At 41.0% G+C, this 26,860-nt stretch overlaps 1 protein-coding gene and 1 long non-coding RNA gene across 5 annotated transcripts; one reads left to right on the forward strand and one right to left on the reverse strand.

The window, feature by feature from the left end:
* The first annotated feature begins 1,620 nt into the window (after positions 1 to 1,620).
* LOC133458224 (uncharacterized) lies at positions 1,621 to 4,042 on the forward strand. 3 transcript variants are annotated; one of them, XR_009783930.1, is made up of 5 exons: positions 1,621 to 1,808; positions 2,056 to 2,090; positions 3,028 to 3,234; positions 3,380 to 3,458; positions 3,542 to 4,042. It is a non-coding gene; the product is annotated as an uncharacterized LOC133458224 (long non-coding RNA). The 3 variants fall into 3 exon arrangements; XR_009783929.1 differs by having other exon boundaries at positions 3,380 to 4,042; XR_009783931.1 differs by having other exon boundaries at positions 3,049 to 3,234; positions 3,380 to 4,042.
* A 7,154-nt stretch (positions 4,043 to 11,196) lies between these two features.
* On the reverse strand, positions 11,197 to 25,905 carry tbc1d23 (TBC1 domain family, member 23). 2 transcript variants are annotated; one of them, XM_061737881.1, is made up of 19 exons: positions 25,854 to 25,905; positions 24,031 to 24,142; positions 22,149 to 22,254; positions 21,407 to 21,611; positions 21,198 to 21,321; positions 20,978 to 21,102; positions 20,845 to 20,891; positions 20,654 to 20,757; positions 20,449 to 20,571; positions 19,570 to 19,662; positions 19,315 to 19,485; positions 19,023 to 19,065; positions 18,400 to 18,506; positions 18,102 to 18,244; positions 17,655 to 17,699; positions 16,862 to 16,950; positions 16,640 to 16,775; positions 14,266 to 14,460; positions 11,197 to 13,951 (listed from the first exon to the last, which is right to left on the reverse strand). In XM_061737881.1, the coding sequence occupies exons 1-19, from the start codon at positions 25,892 to 25,894 to the stop codon at positions 13,867 to 13,869; spliced, it is 2,094 nt and encodes a 697-aa protein (XP_061593865.1). In that variant the 5' UTR covers positions 25,895 to 25,905; the 3' UTR covers positions 11,197 to 13,866. The 2 variants fall into 2 exon arrangements, with proteins under 2 accessions (XP_061593865.1, XP_061593866.1); XM_061737882.1 differs by lacking the exon at positions 17,655 to 17,699 and having other exon boundaries at positions 11,198 to 13,951.
* Positions 25,906 to 26,860: the final 955 nt, after the last annotated feature.

Genomic DNA, 26,860 nt, shown 5'->3' on the forward strand with positions numbered 1-26,860 from the left:
TAATCTTTGTATTCTATATTTTTAAGTCATGGACTTTATATCCGTCAAAAATGTTTTATAACGGCCAGAAAAGTCAAAGAAAAGTCTCTTTCTGGGCGTGACGTCACGGCTGTGCCGTGCACTCGCAAAGCGCGGTCGTGTGTGTCTCGGGAACGAGGATGGCTGAAACTAAGCCGTTCGGCGGAATAATCACTCAGAAACACATTGCATTGCCAATTTGCACCAAACAGAAATGTTTAATAGCAAGAATAATAATGGTTTGTCATCCTTGTACTTAAACATTTCCGTTGTAGCCAACGGTGTATGGTTTGTGAAAATAAGATATCAGGCAGGAATAACACAAGTCTAAGACCCTGTCCACACGTAGCCGGGTATTTTTAAAAACGAATATTTCCCCCCCTCCGTTTATAAAAACATTTGCATCCACACATAACCGAAGATCTGCGTTTTCGACCACATTCATAAGCATTCTAATGATCCTGTAGATCATCTGCGGCTCCGCGGAGGCGCAGGTGTGGGTGTTTCCACTGAGATCCTCCTGCACACACACACCTAACCCACTTCAAATATGTATTCTTCTGTTGCTCTTTCATTTGGAGGCAGCGCCCTGCACGGGACTAAATGAGGGTCAATATTAACAAAATGAGCTTGTGGCGTGAGATCCCCACCTCACAATAAAACTGACCTCCATCAGGTTTGAGCAAACGTGCAGGGAGAGAGATGTGTCGTAGTTGTTGCGACGGTGCCGTGGAGTTTTAGATGTCATGTGTTTAACATCATCTTAACCCTTAATCCTCAGCTTATTTTATGACAGTGCTCCCAGGGAAGCTGCACCTCCGCAGCTCCGCGGGCACTGCGAAGCCGGGCAGTGCCCGCAGGGCAGTGGGCAGTGGGCAGTGGGCAGTCCGCGGCTCCGCGGCTCCGCGGCTCCGCGGCTCCTACGCCGTAGGGTGCGCGGAGCCGCGGAGCCTACGGCGTAGCCTCTGTGTAACGCAGTAAATTAACCACATTTAAACATAATATTTGACATATTTAAACATAATACTTGACAAAACTTGTAATACAAAAAATATTTGTCTTAATGTAAGTAATAAACTTGGGAAGTTTCATGGTGATACCTGCTATTTACATTTTTACCCTATTTTAGCCTATTAACCTGGGGTGTCTCATCTTAAATAAAAATGACTCGTTTTATCTTTAATTAAAAAAAACACACAAATGAACCATGTATAGTCTATAACCATGACTTTGAGAACAGCATCGGTTGATTTGCCCTATAAATCCCTAATTTCATTGTGTACATCTATCATTACCGGTCTGAAGGACTCATGAGCGCGCAGCGCTTGTCCAGAGCGCGCAGCGCTCGTTCACATTGCCCCGGGGCATGATGGGAGGCCCCAGAGCATCATGGGAGGTGACTCAACTGCGCATGCTCTATGGGCCCGTGTACCAGGAAGTAAACCAGGAAGTCAGAAATTTTTTCGGCGGATGCGCTGGGTGAGCAAACTCCATTGAAATGAATGGGCGGCCATTTTCGATCCTGTATCCAGTTATATAATACATCCATGGTTCTTGTCCGTTCTTGTGTTCTTGTGTCCTTGTGAAACGTCATCAGTCGCCGCCCAAGTACTGTCCCAATACACAAGTTCGCATTTCGCCAAGAACGGATAAAATTCCCGGAAGTGTTCTTGACACGCCCCTTTTACCGAGGATGCATCGGTCGGTAACTTGTGTGAACTTCTCAACACAAGTATCCCAGCATGCATTTCGGCAGTCGGCGAACAGCGGGGAACCGGCGGACAAAAGCTGTAAGTTGTTTACAATTTTCGTATGCTATTTCATTACTTAATTCAATTCTGAATTCACTTTACAACTGTGTAGATTTCAAATATCGGCAGTTTTACGAAAATTGATGGCGATTCAAACATTTGCTCCTACATTTTGGGAGATGAGAAGCTCCATAAAGGGGCTCTCCTGCAGGCAGCGCCTGCGGGGCGAGATCGCTCTGCAGTCGGCCAGTCTAATGCTCACACACCGGTCTGCTTTTCCCCACAGTTACATGATGGCAGAAGGCAGGCAGACCCACAACTGTAAGATATTTTTTTATTACTATTTGTAACACTGTTATTCTTTCATTACATTGATTTCTGAGAGTAACTTTAAGTAACGTTAGTTGCAGTACTCGAGTCGTAAAAAAAAAAATCAGGGGGGGATGGTGGATTTTATCATATGGGGACAGATAATTAGTGCTGATTACAAATAATATAATATATTACAAATAATAGCAGTGACCAAAACACCTGCAGAAATACTGCAGGAATGACATAGCAGCAGTTAAATGCAGCCTTCTGTAAGCTAGAGAACAAGATTTTTTTGCTTGTAATTAACATAATGTGGGACAGTGACACTGGCAGATTTTTCCACTTATTTCAAGGGAAAATTTACTTAAAACAGGTTAAAATTGTCAAATAAGTTATTTTTCAGGTGTTATTTTTCTGGTGATGATTCTGAATGTTGAAATAGCAGTAAAACCACATTCATTGATGAAATGACAAGATGCCATCCCCCCTCATCTCGAGTACTGGTTAGTTGTACTCAGCCTAGGGTTATAGTTAACTTCAGGTGAGGCATCAAAGCTTATAATGGTGGTCAGAGCAAAGAATTCTTCTGAAAATGACATCTGTTACATAGAACACTTTTTGACTTAACTTGGAGACAGACATTCAATTTGGCATGATTCTTTATAACTAAAATAGCTGGTGATTAATAGAGGCATTTTTTCAATTTTCATTGCCATTGTATGAGGTATGTAAAAAATAAATAAAAGTTAGTAGCCATATAATAATAATTTTTCATTAATCAACAAAACAAATTGATAACTTTTCATCATAGATAATTCAGCTTATATAATGATTATAATAATGATTGTAATAACTAATTTAACAGTGTTCATTGGACATTTAACTATATGCACAATATTTTTGAATTAGTCAACAAAACAATATTTATAACAATGTAACATCACAGATCCTGGATGTCTCCTGTCAGCAGACAGAGATTGTGCAGCAAGCAACAATCACTTTGGGGGCAAATAGAGGCCGGATCTCCAAAGCCCGGAGGAAGATGGCACTCCAGCGGGTTTTGAGCACCCGAAGGTTCCGCTCAATCACGTTCCTGGCCTTGGCAAGGTGCCTGTTGAATCTGCTTCAACTTGGCCTGTTGATTAAAATACAGGTAACATAAAATACATGTAGGGTTTCAAATGGATAGATAGAAACTTCAGTGATCCCGAGGGAAATCCAGAAATGCAAATGCAAAGTAACAACTGTAATAAATAATATTGTAATATTTATTCTGTGTTTTTTCTTACTTGCTACAGGATGGTGGTATGGGGTCATGAGGGTCACAGGATGCTGCAGGCAAGGGTACCCCCGTCTCCAAGGAGGAAGCAGCAGCTGGTGGGTAGAGGGACTCCTTCTACAACTCCTTCACACCGAAGGGAAGAGCTTGCGGTTCAAATAGCACTTCTTTTGTGGTTCAGCAGGTGGGAGGATTCTGACATGGCACCATCTATGCCACCAGCCGTACAGTGGAGCCCCCACCTCCTCCATCTCTCCTGGCTTGGGGAAATGGATGGCCATCATCTCCTCCACTACACTGTGGACTATTCTGCCAACTGTGGCTCCGTGTATGGTGAAGAGTCTGCTGACACTCTGTAGGAGGTGCCTTCATGCCAGCCAGCACAGAGACACAGCCACCTCCATGTCATGGCTCCATCCATGTGGCTGTTGCCGAGGCAACATCTGGACCAGCACGTTGATGGATCTCTGGAGTCTAAAATCTGGTTTCAGGTCGGCCTCAGAGAAGAACGTGCTGAGGATCGGCACATGGTTGTTTATTTGCACGTACCTCCGAGGATTTTGATCCTGTTTAAAAAAAAAAAAAAGAAATATATATATTCAATATCTATTCAACTTATTTATTAATTATCAATTAACATCCCAATATTCATTTATTTATTCGTCTTTAACTGTTTACTGTTTGTTCATGATTATTTCACCTACAGTAGATGTATTTAATATTATGTAATGTAAATGTCTCATTAAACGTTATGTATCATCTATTCCTATTGCTTCTATTATAAAACTTCCAACTTCTCTGGTTATTTATATTTCATTTAAAATATGTACAGATGTATAAAGACAAATATTTTAGTCCAGACACATTTGCAGATAAAACCAATCTGATATCTTAAGTTATCTTTATAAGATAATAACTTACATAGCCAGAGACAAAGGCTAATATTGCACGATTTCACCATAAGGTGGTGCTGGGGCATCAACACTATCAAATGTCAGATGTCAAGTTGGATTGAGGGTTGGAAATGTATGAATGAAATGGGTGGATCTAAAGCATCACTATTACACAGTTCGGGGAGGATCCTGTTAATCAGGTTTCATACCTTAATGTTTCTAAACTGTATCATAATCATTTCGTTAACTTTAATAATCATGGAAAACAAAGTGCTGCTTTAGGGAAACTTTGTGAGATAACTTACAAAGCCAGAGACGCTAGGATAGCGCGACGTCTTTCCAGAGTCCTCCTCCTCCTGGCTCTTCTCAGCTCCAGACTCCTCAGCTCAGCAGCCTCCTCTTCTGCTCCCAGTGAAGCTGCCGACGGCGACGATAGCTGATATGGTTGCCGCTCCATATTTGCCAACAATGCAATTCAATTTGCTCTCTTAAATACTATTAAATAACGCGATCCACAAACAATAACCTTTACCGGGTTTTTTCCCCCCCGCCGTTGCGTCGTGATGTACAGGCTCGTGAGACTTAAAAGCACTTAAACTAAACAAATTAGAATAAATAACATGTACTATGAAAGGATATTGTTGCTGCTTTATTAAAAATAGGCATTACATTGTTAGTATACACTTGTGGCAGCCTACATCAGCGCATCAGAGTATTGTATATTGACTGTTTTATTTATATATATATATATATATATATATATATATATATATATATATATATATATATATATATAGGCCTATATATATATATATATATATATATATATATATATATATATATATATATATATATATATATATATATACGTGTGTGTGTGTGTGTGTGTGTGTGTGTGTGTGTGTGTGTGTGTGTGTGTGTGTGTGTGTTATATATAATGTGTACATATCGCAAAACCAACCATTATTTTGGATGATAAAGCCCAGCAGGCTGCCTCGGGTATTGCGCAATACCAGCAAGAACGCATCGTCTCAAACTGTTCGTGTGCTCGTGTTCTTGCGAGTTCATTCTTCCAAGAACGACTTGCAAGAACGTACTCTCCAAGAACACAAGTCTATACTTGTGTTCTTGGACATTGAGAAAGGCCCAATGTTTCTAACCTGTTCCCCCCGACGGTACCGGTACCGGGATCCGCCAGCTGTACCGCCAGTTCATGTGTGGAAAAGTTACTCAAGAAATGTCAGGGTATTTTCTTTCAACTTATAAATCAAAGTATTTGATTTATAACAACTTCAAAATACTGCAACAATGATGGCGCCCCCAACACCAGCAACACCCGCAACAAAACGCAACAGAATGCAAGATCAATTTTCTCCACCCCAACGTAGTGGGTATCATATGAAACTATAAAAACTACACTTTCAGATGATACCGAACATAATCCTTTCTGGGCTGACCACTTCATGCCAATCTCAAAACAAACAAGCCAAAACTCACATTTCACATTTCACAGCCCGCACATTAGATCACACAGTACGTCAGCAAATCTCAAAACTATTTTGACCAAAAGCAGTATACTATTTCATTTCCTTGCCGTTTCGTTGTCATTTTCAGGCTATCCACATAATTCTTTGACCAGAATTCACGTTTTTTTTTCGCGGCCACTTTGTTGACTTCAAAATTTGTTGAGATATCGCGAGCTTTTAAACGAGATATAAGACGTGAACGAGACTTCGTCCATCAAGCTCTACCTGTGGGCCTGGAGCGCGGCGGCCATCTTGGCTCAGAGACGCACACGTGGACATGCTGGAGAGAGACCAGCACAGAGAGTGATCTTTGGATTGATATTTTACATTGACAACGGAGACTAAAAGTTGCCAGGATGTCCAACAAATCTCAGAAAAACAAATACGCCTTCTTAGAAGTTCTGGAGGAAGTAGTGGGGGATAGTGATGTGGAAGTATCAAGTTCCGAAGACAGCAGCGATTCTAATGCTAACTACGACTCAGAGGAGGAGGAATACTTTTTATCCAACATTGACCCCGTTTATGAGTGAGTACGCGTGTTTCCTGTATTTTGAATGGCTGCAGTATAGTTTATCTAGTTTATTTGATAGTATAGAAGTTTCTTGTACCGTTTTTTTACATCATGAGATGGTGTACATGTAAAATATGTTCTGTTCGTCAGCTGTGTGAATAACTGATAATGTATTTTATCATACCAATTATGTAACTAATTTTATTGTTGAATTCATGTCTTGAATTGTTGTTTTTTACATTTATAAAATAAAAATAAAATAAAATAAAATCATAGCCAAGAAGCCGGTGACAAAGAGGAGACCCCTGCTGTGGTCCAGCCATCAGGTACAGCAGCTGCCCAGCCTCGAGCTGAATCATCTCCTCCTTCAAGGTTTGTGTATTCAGCTGTTTTTTTTTTAGTTTCAGACAGCAGCACATTTCAGAAGAATGTTCTCAATTTTTTTAGGCAGTAGATTTTTGGGCAAGTTATTTTCATGAACCAATTCAAACTGAGTTGTTAATCTGTTCTCTGTTTCCATAGTGAAGATGATGAGTTTGTGCCACCTCGATGGCAAATGGACAGAAAGACATCCACCTCAAGACCAGCGACACGCCTTTCACAGGGAGACTCCATCCCAGGACAAAGGTCTCCATCCCCCGTCCTAGGTCCATCAATACATCCCAAAAGGGCCCGGAAGAGAGGACGTGAAGTTGCAAGAAAACACCCCAAACTGGCTTTATCTGAATCTGATTCACTGGAAAGGTGGCATAATGCAGACGAGCCAGATGTGGAGCCGCCATCACCCGAATTCAAGCCAAAACATCCAGTAGGGCCCAGAATCGACACCACAACTGCATGGTCACCACTGAGCCTGTTCAAACTTTTTTTCACCTCCAGTGTTTTGCACAATATGATAAACAATACAAATGCCAATGCGAAAAGAAGAAAAGCAGCAGGAATGAAATTTAAATGGGCTCCCCTCTCAGTACAAGAAATGCATGTATTTTTGGCAATCATCATTTTTGCTGGGATGGTCCCGGTGCATGGAAGATCTGATATGTGGCGTAGAGAGTGGCCGTACAACTTTTGCTTTCCTCGGAGCCATATGGCCAGAGACAGGTTTGAGAACATTTTCTGGTCTCTTCATCTGTGCAGCATAAAAGAAGATGAAGAGAATAAAAGAAGAAAAGCAACAGCAGCCTATGACCGGCTCATAAAGATAAAGCCACTTTACAGTCAAATTGTTGATTCCTGCAATTCACTGTACCAACCAGGAAGGGAAATTACAATTTATGAGAGGATGGTGGCGAGTAAAGCCAAAATGGGTTTCAGGCAGTTTATGAGGGACAAGCCAACCAGGTTTGGGTACAAACTCTTTGTCTTAGCAGATTCCCAAACTGGATATACTTGGAACTTTTTTATCTACCCAGGAAAAACAACAAATGTTCAGGGTGAGGGCCTCAGTTACACCTCTGTAATGGACTTGATGCAATTCCACCTGCTTGGAGAAGGTTATCATCTTTATGTAAGTAACTTTTATTCCAGCTCTGCACTTTTCCAGAAGCTCTCTGTCCATAACACACTAGCCTGTGGCACCATAAGACGGACACGCATTGGATGTCCAAAAACAACTTTAAATGATTTGTCAAAGAAAGCTGAGAGGGGAGACATGAGGTGGTTACGGAAAGACAACCTCCTGTTTGTCAAATGGAAAGACGCTGAGGTAGTAACTGTGTGCAGCTCTTTCCACAAGGCCTTCACTGGACACACCATACAAAGGAGGGTGAAGGACAAAGGACAGTGGCAAGTCAAGAACGTAAATGTTCCTGATCCTGTGAGGGATTACAACATGTACATGGGCGGAGCAGACTCTTTTGATGCCCTCATCCAGTACTACTGTGTGCATGGGAAGACGATGAAATGGTATAAGACATTTTTTTACCATTTTATCGACATCGCCGTTGTAAATTCATTCATCCTCCTCAAGCAGCTGGCCATCGGTAGGGGACAAACTCCCATGACACAGAAACGATTCAGGGAAATCTTGATGAAACAGCTAATTGAGGAGAGTAAAGCCATAGCTTTCGCTTTTGCCCCCCAGCCCACCCCCAGCACCATCTGCCTGCCAATGTACTACGGGGGGACAGCAAGTGAATCTCGGAGAGTCTGTGTTCAGTGTAAGGTCCAGGGAAGAAAGGTGAAGACACCTGTGTTCTGCAGCAAATGCAATGTGTCTCTCTGTTTAACCTCTACAAGGAACTGTTTTATGGACTTCCACCTAAAACGTTAGAAGTCCCAGATGCGGGATGCTGCGTTGTATTTTTGTTTAGTGTGGACTTATGCACTTGAGTCCTTATGTCCATTGTTAAATTCATTGTTTTTTTACTCTATATTGCATTTTGCTTTTGTTTCTTTTTTATATTTGACAGTTTATATAGTCTTTTGACAGCTGATGCCAGCTCCCCATCCCTTCTCATTCACCTGGATCTGTCCGCCGCCTTTGACACCGTTGACCACAATATTCTGCTGCAGCGTCTTCACACCACCATTGGCCTCTCCAACTCTGCCTACAACTGGTTCTCCTCCTATCTGACTGGAAGAACCGAGCATGTTGCCCTGGGGAAAGTCACATCAGAGGCCCACATGGTCACCTGTGGGGTTCCCCAGGGCTCAGTATTAGGACCATCTCTGTTTGCAATATACCTGCTCCCCCTTGGTCATGTAATCAGCAGGCATGGACTGTCATTCCACTGCTATGCAGACGACACACAACTGTATTTAAAAACTGGCTCTAACCAACTCTTCCACTCTCAACACCTGCCTGGAGGAGATAAAAGCATGGATGGAGCAAAACTTTCTTCAGCTAAACAGCTCCAAGACTGAGGCCATCCTAGTTGGTACTCCGCACCAGGTCGGCATTTCCACCATAACCAGTATCACCTTCTCTGATCAAAACATTCCACTACTTCCAGTGATCACCTACCTTGGGGTAAAAATGGACCCCCATCTCAGATACGAGACCCACATTCAACAGTATATATTGATTGACTTTTGAACACTGTTCACTAATTTTTTTTTTTATACTGCACAATGGTAGAAACTGATGCTACAGTGGCTTAATGCCAGAGCTGAAGTATGCATTGTATACACGGCTTCCTGTAGTGGAAATTATAAGTATTTTATAGCCAGATTCCTTTCAAAAAGGTAAAAAAAAATTTGCCACAGTATAAGTTTCCAAGTGCCCAAATGGAGAGTCCATCTGGTACCATCCACACCAAAACCTTTAAAAAAAATCTGTGCTTTAAGCTATTGTCATGTAACTTGGTACAGTAGTACTGCTTGTAGTCAAGTAGTTGCTGAATCCAAGCAGTGGTATCTTTATGCGTCGATGCCAGAGCATGTGAGCAGAGTGGAGCGGCGAGAATTTCTGCTCCTCGCTCACAAAGGTTGTCACCGTTCTGCTCCTCCCTCAAAGTCGCAAAACGCCGCTCCACCCATAACCGCTCAGCGCTCCAGTAACAGTGCACCCCGCTCCGCTCCACGCACCGCTCCAAAAATGTTTGCATGCATATAAAATGCACATGTTTACCTGAAGTCTGTGTACTGGAACTCGAGGCCGGTTTTGGGGCAGGGGTGCGCTGTTTCCCACCCAAACGTGCATCCTGCCCACCCGATCAAAGGTTATGGGGATCCTTTATTTTTTTTATAATTTAATTTTTTTATATATTAAAAAAATCCCAAAATATCTGTACCGTTTCTGATTGGGTGGGCACTGCGAATCATTTTTAGACACAACAAAGAACGCATACAGCAAAAGTTGTGTCTCGGCGGAGGAACCCGACGCCCCAGCAAAATGAGAAGAGAAAAAAAAGGGTTTTCCGTACAGCAGACAGCGCACACACTGAAGGCTGATTTATGGCGTTACACCAACGCAGAGCCTACGGCATAGGGTACGCCGTAAGGCTGATTTATGGTTCCGCGTTACACCAATGCAGAGCCTACGGCGCAGGGTACGTGGCGACCCGCACCGTACGTGGAAATGCGCTCTTTTTTTTGCTATTAAAACATGATTTGTAATGTGAATTTGCAAAACTTAAACTACAAATAATAGTTTATGACGTAACATCAGAGATTGAACATGCTCTCTGTGAAAGGATGAGGCAAATGTGTCGTGAGGTGTTAATCTCTCGTCGTTACCCCACGTACACTGCACGAGGCACGAGCAACGACTGGGTCAAAATCGGACCCGATCAAAAAAAAAGTTGCACGACTGGAAAATCGGCTCAAAACGAGCACAGTGTATGCCCGGCTTTAGGCAACTGTCTGTAGTGTAACTGAAGTAAACACGATGCATTCTGTGATATGTTTGGACACGCATCGGGGCCGTGATATGAGGGGTAAACGGAGCGAAACTGGAGCGGGATGATGCCCCGCTCCACCCGAATCATCCTAGAAAAAAAACTCCCACTCTGCGCTCCTTTCAAAATTCGCCGCTCCGCTCCCCCGCTCGCTCACGCTCAGCTCCGCTCACATGCTCTGGTCGATGCATTGCTATCATATTTTCCACTATGAAAACAAACGACAAGGGTAAGTCATTTTTCTTTGGTTTATCACAATTGCTCAGGCATGTGAACATTCACAATTCTTCTGACACTGGAAATGTATTCTGTGAGGTTTTAGCTACCCAATGAGACCAAGATTATGCATATTGTCCTTAATTGTGGAGATATTGTTGATTTAATCTGGATAAGCCTGTTTAGGCAAAATTCCCCTCAGAAATCCCTAGGGGTCAACAGGTTAATCAATATTTGAAACTCCAAACGTTAGGAAAAAGTTACCACTAGAAAGTCAGATTGTTGCCACAAACTACACAGCGTTTTAATGAAATCAAAATACCTTCAGGGACAACTTTTTGCAGAAAAGACTTGCTTACTTTGTTCAAACATGACAACCACCATTTCCACTTCTGAAAAAGGTAAAACACGTACTCTAGTGTCATTTTTCTGGTTCAATCCAAAAAGTGAGGACAGAGCACAAAGTACATTTATATTTATGAAAACTGATTTTATTGGTGCCTTATTTGTTCCAAAATGTCATTCTCTGAAACTGACACATGACCATAATGATTAAAATATATATGTGTTGTTCACTGTTTCTTCAAGCTGCACATTTCCCAGCCAGGGGTCATTTTCACTCTGGACTGTGCAAAATAGTCTGTTTCAAATCTCAGTTTTATTACCATTGTATAATCAACATGTATTGTGCATATGTTAATGTCTTCTGCCAGTGATGGCGATCAACCCTGCGATGGCTCAGTGGTAGATTCAGTCCACTGCCAGTCATTGCTCACAAGGTTCTGACACCAGTATGTTGTCTTCAGAGTTAAATGTGTAGATCACTGCAAATGTCACATGAAGTTATAAGATAATCACTAAAACTTCAGCTGGCCACATGCATTAACAAGAGACAGTTAAACACTGGTTGGAGAAATGTGGAGGCGTCTCCTTCAGCAGTTTTAGTATTTCCCAAAATGGCACACCTTCTTCCTCTAAGTCGCGCAGATACAGACTCCATAACATTGTTCAGAGATGTATACTACTAAAGTTCAAGAATTTAAATGTGCTGTATAGTAATTATGATGAAATAAGATTAGATAGAATTATAACAAATGAGGAAAGCGTTTGCAGGGACTGGTGTCGTTTCATTTGTGCTCAAACACAGCCATCTACTCCTGGTGGAGCTACATACTTGTATCAAAGTGTGAGTACTTCTATGATAATTTACAGGAAAATGAAAAACATTTGTAAAAAATAAAACAAAAAGCCACATAGTTAAAAGAAATGCTTTAACTTGTGTGCTGCGTCAATTAATGTATCCACAGGTGCAGTCCAGTAATTTCCATTTATTAAAAACGGAAATGCTTAGAAAATAATAGCAGTACAGTAAGGTGCAAATTACACTTGAGACATGTTGCCTTTGACAAGTGGTTGACATCCTTTCCCCAGTGATGGTACAGAGTAATGCAAAGATGTGCAGTCAAGGATGATGTAGTCAATAAGAATACTGAAAGAAAATATCACAAAATTACAATACATGGGATACGCAGGAATGTTGTGAAAGACAGTAGTGAAGTCCTCAATTCAAGTTTTTCTTGTACATTTTTTAAATAACATCTTCCATTTTAGTCAGGGTCCCAATTTAAATTGAAGAGATAATGGAGATCAATGCTCTCTGGACTGAAATATCAACTGCAGCAGTCAAACAGGAGGCTTCAACACCCTAAACCCCAGGATGCCAGTACAAGTAGACCTAAAAGCAAACACGTAAGTAAGCATAATTGTGATATGTTGCCACTGCGAGTGCCACAAAAAGAGAAACAATAAACATCACAGGCTGAGGCCGAAGGCAAAAGTGGCAAGCGAACTAAAGCTGCTCAGTTTTGACCGATGCAACCGAACAGACTGGCCAATCTGAGAACACAAAGCTTTCTCTAAACCAGCTCTTCCCCCCCCAAAGATGTGCTTTTAAGTGCGAAGCACAGCTCCCATGACAACAATCATTCATTTCTTAGTAGTGTCAGGGACAAGTTCTCAAGAAATCACTTGCACACTAAACTGAATCAGTTGGAGAAAATACTGAAGTGCTCAGGCTTTTATTTACTACCATCACCGAAGCTTCAGGTGGGACTCCAGTGTGGTCCAGAGGGGTTCTGGACGATGCTTTCCAAGAGCCACATCAAATTCAAATGAGATGACAATAGTTCTTTACAATAAGTAAAGTTGAGAATAAATTATGCCTGCAGAAACACTGAAAGATTAAACTTTAAACATAGAAACAAGGGGAATTGGTTTATATGTTTCTCTGCATACTCTTATTAGGATATGCTTTCAAAATGACATTGCAGAGGTCTGTGCAGATAGACAGGTTTAACTAATATATACATCAAATATTTAAACATCCTCAATAAGTATTTCAATAAGGCTGCTTGCTTGAAAAGTTATCAAAAACCACTGATGCAGTAGGAAACCTGCCTTGTGTGCCAGCACTGCTTTTTCTTCTTTAAGGTCACAGATCTTTATACGCAAGCTTACCCGACCAAAATGATGAATGTTTACACAACGGGTCAAGAAAAAAAGCAATACTGTTCACAACAAAACAAGTCAGTCATAATTAATATGCTGAAGTGAAAGGAAAAGGTCAGTGGTGTACGGGGTTGAAGAGGTTTGCCACTGGGTCACCAGTATGCTACGTTAAGGCCAGGGGGGACATCATCAAAGCCCAACTGAACTGTAATGACATCCCATGTTTTACTAGTAGGAAGGAAGATCACACACACTATAACCAATGTTTCTTAAAGTAGTCAAAGGTAATGGTTGGATAACTGCAGAGCACCTAAGTATTTGGACACACGCAGCCCGTCCCTCAGGTCTGCTGTCGGGGGTGTGTCCACATGTCCCAAAGAGAGACACGGGGCGTCACAGTCAACACTGCACTGGGATCTCCCCGGAGGGAGGACACCTGAGGGAACGCAGGAGATGGAGACTTTTCTTACAGTCTGTGTCGCGATCTCCCAAAGTGAGGCTGTCGTCTCCGTTTACGAGCTTTCCAGAGCATCGAGAACTTTCATGATCTGCTGCTTGATGACCTTTGTGGCATCACCTGCGTTGGGTATCAAATATCTGTGGGAAAGCACACGAAAGAGAAAGAGTGGGGGGTTAAATGAATAGATGTTAGTTGTGAAGAAACATTGAAAATTATATTTATTGGTTACAGCAAATAAAATCAGAGATCAGCCCATCTGAAATACTGCAGTGGGACCTTTAAATAAGAAAATGTCCCAAAACCTCAATGAACTGAAGCAATGCAGGAAAACAACAATAATAAAATGTTTTATACAATTCAAAATAAATAAATAATTACATAAAAAAAAAAAAGATACAAATTGTAAAATGCATTTCTCATCAGGAGGTAGTTTGAATTTGGATCAGGGTACCTCTCAACTGCAGATATCTCCACTCCAGCAGAGTTGTTGCTCCCAAACTTGAACGTAATAAGTTCTGGGTGCTTCTTTTTGGATGTGATCTTCACTACAGAGCTCAGCGCTTGTCTGGACTGGATGTATGCGAAGCCTTTCCTTGATGCGATCTCCCTCAGGCAGTACATGTGAGTGGCTGTGATCAATAAGTGACTGGAAACACAAGGACATGCCAAAGACAGTCAGACTTCAAAGTTCAATCATTTATTTGATTTTGTTGTTGTTTTGTTAAGGAATTAGGTCAAATAACCCAGAAATAAGTGTCAACCATGAAAAGAGCTGAGCTAACTCTCTAAAGTCTCAGGAACAAGGCTCTAACGCCTCCTCTGGAATTATCTCCTTTAGATAATTACATACAAAGTGTGAGTCATGGAAACACGTAACGACAGGAGGGTGTGAATGTGATTTGTGTGGAATTATTCATTAACACTTGCAGGTTTACAACATGAGCATTAGTCTAAGCGAGGTTGGGCTCTCTTTACAGCAGGGGTTCTTAACCTTTCTGACCTTGGGGCCCAATTTTTTCAGTACAGAGTGGCCCGGGGCCCGTTAAATATTAACACTGTATAGCAGGGGTATTCAACTAAAACATTAAGAGGTCCATTTAGAGAAAATTTACTCAAGCGAAGGTCCAGAACATCATAATATATATATATATATATATATATATATATATATATATATATATATATATATATATATTATGTGTGTGTATATATTCAAGTAACCTCATAGTTGTATCAACATCTGCATCTGACTGTTAGATTAAAAAAAGTACATTTCAAAAATATTTGCCACTTAACATGTGTAACTTGAATTACACATATTTTTTTCTCTTAAAAATAAAATTGATTTTATTTTTTTTTTCAAATGCTATCTTATTTTATTTCTCTACCAGCAGTTTGATTTTCCCCTTTTCTTTGTTAATTGTCTCAACACATTTTTATAACAAATGAATATAAACACATCTTAGAAATTGAACAGTTTTGCAGTTTGTCTTTCTTCCCCTTATAATCTTGTGCCCCCACTTTCTGTCGTTCAGTGAGAGAACTGAGCTCTAATTTCTCCTGCCAGGACTTTAAATCTGGGCTGGATGGTGTCAGGTTCTCATACACATGTGAAGGTGCTCATTGGTGAACCTGGAACGATATTTAGTTTTAATTATGTTCATTGTGGAGAAAGCTGCCTCACAGCTGTATCTGGACTCAAACATGGGTGTTTTAAGATTTATTTTATTTAAGATATTAAATTAATCAGTTGTCAGGACTCAGCGTGTCGGGCTTCATCCGAGCCTGATCAGCTGCGACGGGCTGCGACGCGCTGCAGCCCAGTCACTTTCCGATGCTTTTGCAACAACAGTCCAGTCCAGCAGACACTTCAGCCCACGCATCTACCATCCTTCAGCAGTAACGACGGAGCCCGCTGCCGCTCGGGCGGCAGCGGGCTCCGCGGCCGCGGGGACGCGTCGGCTCCCGCTCAGTCGGGCGGCTCCTCCCGCTCTCCGGCCCGCCTCTGCGGGCAGCTCCCCCGGGAGTCTCGTCTCCTTCTCGGCTGCGAGCCCCAGGTCTCGCCGTCCGCCCCAGGTGTCCCGCCCAGAGCCGCCGCCGGGCAATCACTGGCAAATCACGCCCCCCTTCCCCCTTCTCATGGTGGCTTCAATTACGTCCGCCTTAAGCCTGAATTATGGTTCCGCGTAAATCGACGCAGAGCCTACGCCGTAGAATCCCTGATCCTGGTGGATCTAAACCTACTCTGTGCAAAATAAATGATTTTTTCTGTAAATACACACCATTTCTCTTACTATTACACGTACAGCTAGCTGAGTGTCTTCTCCTCATTTGGTCGGGAGTTGCTATGCAGTCCCGCGGCCCCCGCGGCCCACACGTACAAAACTGAATTCTTTTTGCGGCCCTCTAGAGGGCGCTCGCGGCCCAACGTTGGGCCGCGGCCCTATGGTTAAGAATCACTGCTTTACAGCACAGTAATCTTTTCCTAATGTAACTGGGTTATACTTGGCTCATGCTTAATGGGAGGTAATATTGCTAAAATACAAACGGGTCCTCATGACTTCCTCTCACCATCCTACCTCAACAGAATGTTTTCTAGAAAGGTCAACTAAAACTGCTCGGGAACAGACTGCAGGACATTTTGTTCCCTAGTCAAATGTAGTCTTCATTTCTAAGGCGGTGGGGATGAGTCACATTTAAATGCAACTTCCTCCACAGCCAAGAGCTGTTGTCCTACACCCATGACAATAAGGGAAGAAGTGCAGCAGAGAGTCATGCACAGATGTTCATGCACACATTCACACACAGTAAGTTGTTCAGCTCACCTGGGGAACATGTGACCAGTTTCTTTCACCTCATTACACGGAATGTGATGTTTTACATCCGGTTTGTTGATCCATGTTTGAATATTGACAATCTCCTTCCTGTCATCGTCCGACATGGAAGAGCTGTCGATCTCATCTGGGAGAACATAGCAATGTCAATCATCATGTTGTTTCTCTAAAATCTAACAAATACACTTTCCAGACTCTTTTAGCGTGCTCTACCTGTGTCGTACTCTTCTTCATCACCGATACTGAAGACGGGCTTCACTCCGCGGTAAGGTTTGCCAATGCGGTCACTGCTGCTCACGTGTCTGTTTACAGATGGAAACGTGGCAGGTTAGACTGTGATATCAGCACTGAGCGAGGGTCCTGAAAATATGTCAACCTGTGATAGAATCATCAAATAATAGCAGAAAAGCAGGTTTGCACACACATCTAGCAATGACATGAGGACCATGACTGCTTGAGACTGCTGTCATAGATTAAAGGTGCTAAATATTACAGGAAAAGGTTAAATGATCTACCTATAGATGTTATCAGGAATTCCAGATGAGCACTTTTATGATATACAGGGCTATCTGTAGCAAATTAGGGCTAGCCAGAGATAGCCCTGTTTACCATGACAGAGAACAATGAAATGAAAAGACGGACCGTTAGGTGAAACTCAAACACAAACAGACGTGAAGCTGAGGTTCACCCCTAAAAACACCCCAGCCACTCAGGCGAGAAAAAGAGGCCAGTCTCAGTGAGTTGTGGATGTAAAAGTGACCTTAACAGCAGCTTCAAATGTTGTTAGTGAAAGCATGAAGAAATAACCCTGAAAAATCTCTGAGACACAGGCTGCCCACACTGTATGGGGATGTGTGGTGTGCTGTTACATGAGTGAGCAGAGTCAACAGAGATGCTGGTACCAGGCATGCGTTAATGTGAGTGTGTTACGGTCCCGGGGTCTGGTGCAGGTCTACAGCCAGCTGGCATGCTCGTAGCAAACAGCTCTGGGGTTGATAGTGCTTACCGATCTGGAACCACCTTCTCTGGCCAGGGCAGATTGAAAGATATTCTAGTGTGGAATAAGGCATAGTGGACTTTAATTTGAGTCGACTTAAAACAAAGCTCAATGCCTCTTACATTTATTTGAAAGACAACAGTTTTCTGCCTCGACAGCGCAGTTGATATAAAATCAGTCTAATGTGTGTTCAGTCAGGATTAAACCCAAATCAAAGAGCAGCAATAGCTCCTAAAGGAAATACCACAATATATAAACTTCGGCTTTGTTGTCAGTTAGTAACTGAATTTGTTGCAGTGATAATACATTTGGGTCATATAAAACTGCCTTTTAATTTTGAAACTGAGGCAAAACTCAAGATTCAAAGCATGAGTAACTTAAAAGCAAAAGGTCAGCGACAGAGTTCATGATGAAGGCTCCTTCAAGAGGATTTTAGAGGAGGAGCTGTATCTTCACCTGTCTACAGGGGTGGAGGTGTTCTCAATGAAGCTGATCATCTTTTCCTTCACGTTGACTGACTTGGACTTGAGAGCAAAAGTCATTTTGTTGACCAAGGATTTGACGCCTTTGCCGTCTCCAGGGCTATTCAAAGAGTCTCCCTGTGTTGTCGACAAAAGAGTGAGCATAAGAAAACGTACATGAACAAGGGTAACGACGGAGATCATTCAAATCTTGACGCAGGAGCAAATAATCTAAATCTAAAGTTCTTCATGATAATCTTAGTTTGGTTTCCGCTACATTTCTGGGTACTTACGTCAGCAGAGCTGAGGCTGCTGTGAGATCCAGATGTGCTGACAATCCAGTTGACGTATGAGGAGTCAAGGCCCTCAACATTCATGTCCACCAGATGCTTCTGGAGGGCTGGAATTATGCAAATCTCTTGAGTTTTCACTTTCAGTAACAGGAACAGTCACATTTTGACGAAGAACCAGATATAAACAATGCATGAATATATTTTTCAGGAGATTCAGAATAACAGTGTACGTTCTCTTGAGTTATATTTTCATTAACATTTTTCATGCCACCAATGTCTGTTTTTTTTGTTGTTATGAGAGCTTCCAAAACCACATCATTACTGTTTCATCCGAACCACTGGGGCATCACAGCTGATAATTGTTTACAAGAACACGTGAAACATTAATAAAACTTAATTAATACTAACAGCCACAGTAGTGCACAATGAGAGCCATCAACGAAAGACACGATCAGAATCAACTCTGCTCAAATTTGTATTTACAATGTGAAACGTCTACTGAAGACAAGAATGTTTTGTTATGCCAGCAAGATATTTTTCTATTTTGACACTGGAAGTGAACTAATTGTATATGAGAAATGCATATAAAAGGACAGTGTGTACATGCATTTTCAGGTACTTACCCATAAAACCCCCTTTAGCAATGCTCACATACTCTTTGCTTTTCTGTAACAGAGACCCTTCAATTAGCAAAACGTCCAGCACAGATAATACAAGAGCTTAAGTTGCCAAACAGGAAACCAATTATGTAATTCCTCTGTTTCTGTCTAGTTGTTGTCATTCAGACACTAAACAGGTAATTAAAAAATCTGAAGATTTCACCTTAAGTGTTTTCATTTAATATTATTGTGTTTCTTTGAATCCTGATTGTAAGTATGGACTTTTCTTTAAGGTGCAGATTTCCCCGTCCCTCACCTGCAGAAAGTGAGCCAGCACCATGTTCATGTACATGTCCTCCTCCTCCCTTCCACTGCCCATGAAGCACAGGTGCTCGCCGCTGGCGATGGAGCCCGACTCCAACGACTGCTTTTGTGCCTCTAACAGGGACTTCACAGAGAGGGCAAACTCTGAGGGGTTCTGGAGCATCTGTGGCAAGAAAGGATGCACGTTTATAACACCGATATACTGCACATAACTTCATAAAGAATCAGAATTGTCAATATGTCTCACAAGGTCAGAGTCCAGGTGGAAAGCAGTGGACAGGTGTCCAGCGTTGTACTGCTCAGCAGGCCGGCAATCCACCACAAAGAAGCGCACCCCGTCCTGAAAGCACAGTCCAGCATGATCATATTGTATGTTATGAAATGGATCAGTTTCAGGCTGGTTAAATATAAGCGATGCACCGAAATGAAAATTTGTGGCCGAAACCGAAAATAATAATAAACACTTGGCCTAATACCGAATAATACCGAACAAAGGTTCTTCACAGTTTTTCATTTATTTCGCCAATTTTTTCACCATTGCATAAATCAAATAAATGGGCAGTGAAATACCCTCCAGTCACAATTTGTCTTACTGTACTTATTGTATTTTGTCTCATAATCCTTTTTCATTTTTCCCCGTTCAAATCCAGTTAATCGGGTCGTGGCGGGGCTGATCTCCGCAATTTGAAGCCTTGTATGATAATTGTAAAAATCTGGGTTATTTTCTTGGAGGATCTCGTCAAACATAGACAGTGAGGGTTCATCCACCGCATCTGTAGTACGGGCCCTTTTCTCTGCGCTGTGCGTCCCGTCACCGTCTCCATCACCAAGCGGCTTTCCCAAATCCAACTCAGCCTGGATCATTTCTTGTGTCCTCTGCTTTTTCCCCACATCCAATGAGCTGACATGCTGACATGTTTGCTGCATTTAACGCTGCACGCCGCTCACTCCACGCTGTTCGCTGTTTGATTGCTCAGTCATCTAAACATGCCGTTATTAATTGTTTGTTTTTTTCCCCACTTATTCCACCGAACACCGAAAGTGTTTTTTTGCTATTTTCGGCCAAAAACAATTTCGGTTACCGAACATTCGGTGCATCACTATTAAATATGCGAGTGCCACTGACCTGCTGCAGCTGGTTGGCCTGCAGGATTTCAGGGACAGATACGGGAAGGCACAGAGCCTGACTGAGGTCTGTGTCCTCCTCTTTAAGAGCCACCAGGCTGCTACCAAACAGATTCTGGTTCATCTGTCAGGACACAGGGGGAGAATACACAATCAGCTCAGTGCTCAACATATATGTGAAGCCTTTTCTGCACATGTAGTTTTACCTTTCTGAGTGACAGGGGAGTTTTACTCTGGTAATACTGGGCCAATGAAAACAGATCTTCAATATCCTCTGCTTCCAGGAGAGAAGGAGATGCTTCCAGCATTTCTGTAACATAGAAAGACTTCTCTAAGCCCAGTTTTTAAGGAATTATTGAACCAATTAGCAAAGAAGACACCAGGAAACCAAACTCACTGATGATCTCCTCTTTGCTGCCTCCTTCTTGTGCAAGGATGGCCTCTCTGAGGGTGAATCAGATATTTAGAGTAGGAAAAAAAAAAAAAAGAAGCAAATTGTGCGTTATTGTACAGCTTCCACTGTGACGTACTTGGCATTGACGAGGATGATGAGCATAAGGAAGAAGATAAGGAAGGCATCAGCCTGCTGGAGGTACAGGTCCCACATGGCCTGGGTAACTTCAGCAGGGCAGTGACTGGAAAACAGACTGCCCATCTTGGAGGACAAACAAAACATGCACTGTTCAGAGGAGGCCACATTCGTATTAGGAGCAATAATGTGCATGTCTTTCAAACCAACTACAGACTTACCCAGTTGATGGCATAAGAGTCAGGGGTGATCTTTTTGGTGTCCAAGAAAGAGCAGAGTTCGGGCTCGTGATACTGCAGCAGTAGTCTGTACAGGTGGAAGGGTCGGCCATTCTGAACACAGTCTCTGAAACAGACACGCGATAGGTGTTAAAGTTCCAGCTTTCCGTCTGAGTGGGGATGAAACAGCCTGCAGTGTCGACATAATTCACCTGGGAATGTATTTGTTCATGATAGCGTAGAAGCAGTTGTAGAGGTCGCTGCGGGGCAGGTGGAGGCCCAGCAGAGGCTTCAGTAGGTTCGGCCAGCTGAGCTCCGGAGTGAAGGTGATGTTGCGAGATTTGCAGTAGAAGGTGATGACCGACTCTACATCGGACACCATGTCACTTCCTTCTTCTTCTGAAACTCCTAGCTGGTCTAAACAAGGACGTACAAGTTAGTAGGCTTTACTCAAAAGCACTATAAGCACACTTTTGTCTGGTCTCATTGCATAAAGTATGAACACGATATTTTCCTTCCTGTCATCAACTTAATTTTGATCTTTTTGGAGGTAACAGACACCAAGGGCTTCGGTTCAGAGACAAAAAAATAAGACTATCCAAAGTGTGTTTAAAAAAAACAGGTTCTGTGATGGTAAGGGCTTGTATCATCAGTTTACACTTAATGGCAGCATCTTAAACATCACATTTAAACCGTCCAACAATGTGACATTAACTAAAAGAACAAAAATGTAAAATACGTTGTCATTGTCAGTTTAATACAACAGGTTTGGTTTAACAGTACCTTGTACTTCTAACTTGGAAATAAATTCAGCTCCTTTATCTGTGCGAATATGTAACCAAAAAAAAGGCTTTACGGTATTTCCTTCCCTTCACAGTTTTGTGCTGTCAATTTACTTTCGTTGCAACAAACTCAAAAGACAGGGGTGTGTCAAGAAGATCACTGCTTTCTCACCGATCAGCTGCTGACTGCGGTTGTGAATGAGTGTCTGTTCTGGCAAATCAAGGACGCCGTCCCAAGGTGACAAGCTGTCTCCTTTTCCAGAGACATTTAGAGCAATCTGTCGTAACACACACACAAAGATTCACTGCTAAACATGAAACCTCTGAGTGATGAAGGGACATCAGGTGAACTGGCAGCAAAGACTTAAGACTTCAGCAAATCAGTGACTTAACTGCTGCTACACTGATAAAATACATATATAAATATGGATTTATATGTAAATTTATGGTAATTCATTAAGAGTCAAATCTCAACAATTTGTCTAATCCAACTATTTAAAGCAAACAGAACCAGCTTAAGTTGTTTACCCACAGACTAATAAAAATCATCAATGTGTCACATTATTTTACAAAGTTAGGAATTGTTCAAGTCAGGCCCGATACCTTCAGTCTCTGCCACACTGAAATATGCTAAAACAACAGTAAAAGCAACAACACCCCTACATTTGCTGCCTTTTATTTTCCACAAAAGTTGTCAAAATATTGTACATAATGTTCCCTTCATCTCATAAGTTATCAATTTTTAGTTGAATGGTCAGAAAATGCAAGACAAATGGCCAAAAATTGTATAAACTTTGTCGAGCAATGTCTTAAAGGCAAATAGCTTTCCAGAAGCACTTGAAAATACTGATTTTTAATGAGTGGTGCTTTGAGTTCACCCTAAAAATGTCTTGTAACTTGTTCTCAGTATTCTATATTATGCTGAAACAAATACTGACGCATAACATTATGTAGAATGTAATAGTGAAACCTATACTTTGGAAAATGTTTAAAGTATTTTAGGAAGTATTTTAGGAATGCAATCTCTGTCTGAACTGAATCTTTATCTGGAGGTGTGTCAATACGTCAATATACGTAACACCAACTGAATGTACAACACTGGTCTTTCCAGAATGATGACTTCTGATCGTCTTTGTAGATGACGCAGCCTCCAACAGGTACATTAGCCATCTACGCCTACGGGGCATTCCAGAAAGGAGGTTTAACTCTCCACTTAACCTGCGCCAACTAAACCGGATCAAGTTTGTATTAGTTAGCTCAGGGCTGCAAAGATTCATAGTAAACCTATTTAGTTATCATCCATGAAGAATTAATGCCCACATAAATACATGAGTGAGTTCTCATGTGAATAACATGAAATATACAGAATGAATCTGAAGAACATTTTATATTATTCATTTACTTTTGGAATTCATTCATATGATGCCATTTTAGTGGCTTTCATGGGGTAGGCTTTGTTGTTTTAAGTAAATTTAATCCTACGGCCTCTAAAAGGACGTGGCAAAAAATAAAAAATAAACGTATAATTCAAAACGACCACATGGAGCTTGGCCTGCTGCTTATTATTATTATTATTATTATTATTATTATTATTCATTTATTTTTCTAAATCAGATAATGCACCAGTCATCACCTTCAAAATTCATTTTGAAGCTAATAGAAAGAAAGCGAAGCCCCATAAAAAGGTGAGAGATCCGTTTTTTTGCACTATGATTATGACCAACTTTCTGGAACACCGTCATGGTACAACGTCTCTCAAGTGGCGCCTTATGAATGGACGTTACAGTCTTGGCCACATGCATTTTTGACAATTAATAGTAAGTTTACTAATACAAAATAACTATTATCAAGAATTTCTTTTGACTCAAAATGTGACACCAAGAATCCGGATCAAAATGTGAAATATCTACAATTTCACAGTTCTAGTAAAAAAAAAAAAAAAGTATCTTTAAAAGATTCCCTGGCTTCTAACTAGTGTCCATTCATTTTTCCAATTGCATTATTTCAAGCGTGTTCCAACAGCCACTTTGAACAGGGACTGAAATGCCTCCCACCTTCCACATCTTGGCTTTATGTTGAGCTGAGTGCTCTTGGATCTGCACGATGCCTCTCTCCATCTCCATGTCCGAGCCACCAGAGTCCAGAGCCTCGGCCAGATCCTGGTCCCTGAGGAGCACACAGGCCAGCAAACAGTTACAGTACCCAGCCATCTCCTACTGAGCAGAAATCAGGTTCTTCCCTAGCATCAAAAAACTCAGGATCTCGGTGGTTTTGTACATAATTCAGTACTCAAAAGTCACATTTTCAAACTAAAAGCCAGAGCAACAACTAGTACCATAAGGGGCGTTGCCTTTGATATAGAATCAGAATCAGAAAGGGGGTTTTGCCAAGTTTGTCAACACACACAAGGAATTTGTTGTGGTGATTGGTGCAATACAGTAAAAATAAAAATAAAAATTTAAAAGGCAAACAAATATATATGGAGATAAACTGAGAGATAGAATAAAGTAAAATGTATAACAGGAATAAACAGAAATGTACAATATGAGGATTAAAAAGTGCCGGATATGAATCTTTACAGAAAGTGACGTAGGATGACAGATGACAGATAAAATGTATAAACAGAAATGAACAATATGGGGTTATATATATATTGCACACACACACACACACACACACACACACACACACACACACACACACACACACACACACACTAATGATTATATTGTTTATGATAAGATGTGTGTATAATATATATATATATATATATATATATATATATATATATATATATATATATATATATATATATATGCGTGTAATTTTTTTTGATAAAGTAGTAAAGCTTGCTGTTATATGTTTTTCTTATTTTCAAGCAAAATTGAAATAGAAACAATACGTTTTTTACTTCCTCCTACTCCTTTTCGGGCATGAAGGTTTATTTCCCTTTGATTATGTTTAATGACTGTTTATTTATATTCTTTTTTTGTTGTTTTGTGTAATTGTCTTTTTAATGTATGCTCGAAATAAAGATTTCAATCAATCAATCAATCAATCAATCAATCAATAATGGAAAATGATGATGTCCTTTGGCAGGCAAACATTTGCAACCTCCACCAAGTGAATTAGTTCTACTTACCTCAAATTAAACACATTCTATAAAAAATGCTTATATTTGTAAAAACAATGTTTTTTATCCATTTGTTATGCTCAAATCAGCCACAAGGAAACTCTGCTAGTAATGATGTCAAGTTGGATATAAATCATTATACAGCAAGATATTTAATGGACAGCAACAGATGTTTGACTATTTAACAAGAGACTGTCTTTTTCAAGCAGATTATAAAGACATTATCACATGAATAAACATTAACCCAGTTATTTACTCCTACAGAAAAAGTTTGACAAGTCAGACGCTTCTGTGACGTCACCACGTATCCAATTATGTTATGTAGTCGCGTTTTTTATTTTATAATCACAACATGCCAACAAAAGAGTGCATGTTTGGGGAGGGTTTAAAGAAATAAAACAGGAAAACAGACAGGGCTAGTGTTAGCATGGCGGCTAGGGAGCTACATGACACTAGCAGAAGAAAAGTGTTATTATTAATAACAGCTGAAAGATGTTCATCAAAAGTTAATTTGTTATCGTTATATGTGTTAGTATTTGAGCAGTTAATCTAATTTAGCTGAGTATTATTAGCCGGCTAGCGGACGGTATTGACGGAAACATCCCCGGTCAGCGGAGAAGAAGAGCAGCAGAAACCCGTCTTTAGTGACTTTATAAAAGGACATGGATCGGGTCCAGCCGGCGGGTGTTTCTGACGGTTAAATCAGGAGTGTAAATGTGTTAATCCGACCGCAGGTCGTCTCACCAGCTGCCCTGCAGAGCGGCTTCCTCCGCGGCGTCCGCCATCGCTGTGGTGACGGAGACACGTCAGTGCCGTCAACACGGCCCAGCTGTCGTGAAGCCTGTCGCTGAATTAAGCCTGCATGGGTGCAGATCCCGGGGGGCACGGGGGGGACATGTCCCCCCCAAATTCTGAAAAACATGAATTGTCCCCCCCCCCAATAAAAATACCCTAAATTATTCAAAATTGAACAAATTCATTTTCAGACTTAGAAAAGTTAGCCTATTAACCCCGTAACATTTGTACAGACTCACATCCGACACTTTAAAAACCCCATATTGTACATTTTTGTCTATACTTTGTCTATAATTTCTGTTTATACATTTTATCTGTCATCTGTCATCCGTCATCCTACGTCACTTTTTGTAAAGATTCATATCTGGCACTTTTTAATCCTCATATTGTACATTTCTGTTTATTTCTGTTATACATTTTACTTTATTCTATCTCTTAGTTTATCTCCATATATATTTGTTTGCTTTTATATTTTTATTTTTTATTTTTATTTTTATTTTTACTGTATTGCACCAATCAACAAATCACAACAAATTCCTTGTGTGTGTTGACAAACTTGGCAATAAACCCCCTCTGATTCTGATTCTGATTAAGATACAGGATCTCTTCTTCCAGGGAGTCCTGAAAAATGAATGATGAAAACGAACATGGACATTTATGTAAATAAATTTGATGTTGGGTCAACTTGTGCTGTGTTTATTGTGCTCTTAGCAATGGGTCCTTTTTTTTTTTTAGAACTGTTTACCACCATAACTGTGTTAAAACAGGATCAGTTAGTTTAAACAACTTGTTTAGGGCTCCATATTTCATCCATATATCAATTGATCGTGCATAAAGTAGTCCCATAGGATAAAAGGAACATGGTGAGAAGAATTTGAGATGAGTAGACACTACATGCCCAAAACCCTTAAAATTATGATTTAGGAATATAACAGTTAAGTAAGCAGTGACACACA

Source organism: Cololabis saira, chromosome 13, assembly GCF_033807715.1.
Source record: "Cololabis saira isolate AMF1-May2022 chromosome 13, fColSai1.1, whole genome shotgun sequence".
NCBI lineage: Eukaryota > Metazoa > Chordata > Actinopteri > Beloniformes > Belonidae > Cololabis > Cololabis saira.

Excerpts from the sequence above, each read along its gene's own strand:
- tbc1d23 (XM_061737881.1), bottom strand. The coding sequence starts at position 25,894 with ATGGCGGACGCCGCGGAGGAAGCCGCTCTGCAGGGCAGCTG. Across the intron at positions 21,612-22,148 it reads CCGCAGTCAGCAGCTGATCG|ACCAGCTAGGAGTTTCAGAA; the intron begins GTGAGAAAGCAG and ends GTCCTTGTTTAG. Across the intron at positions 21,103-21,197 it reads ACTCTTATGCCATCAACTGG|ATGGGCAGTCTGTTTTCCAG; the intron begins GTAAGTCTGTAG and ends TTGTCCTCCAAG.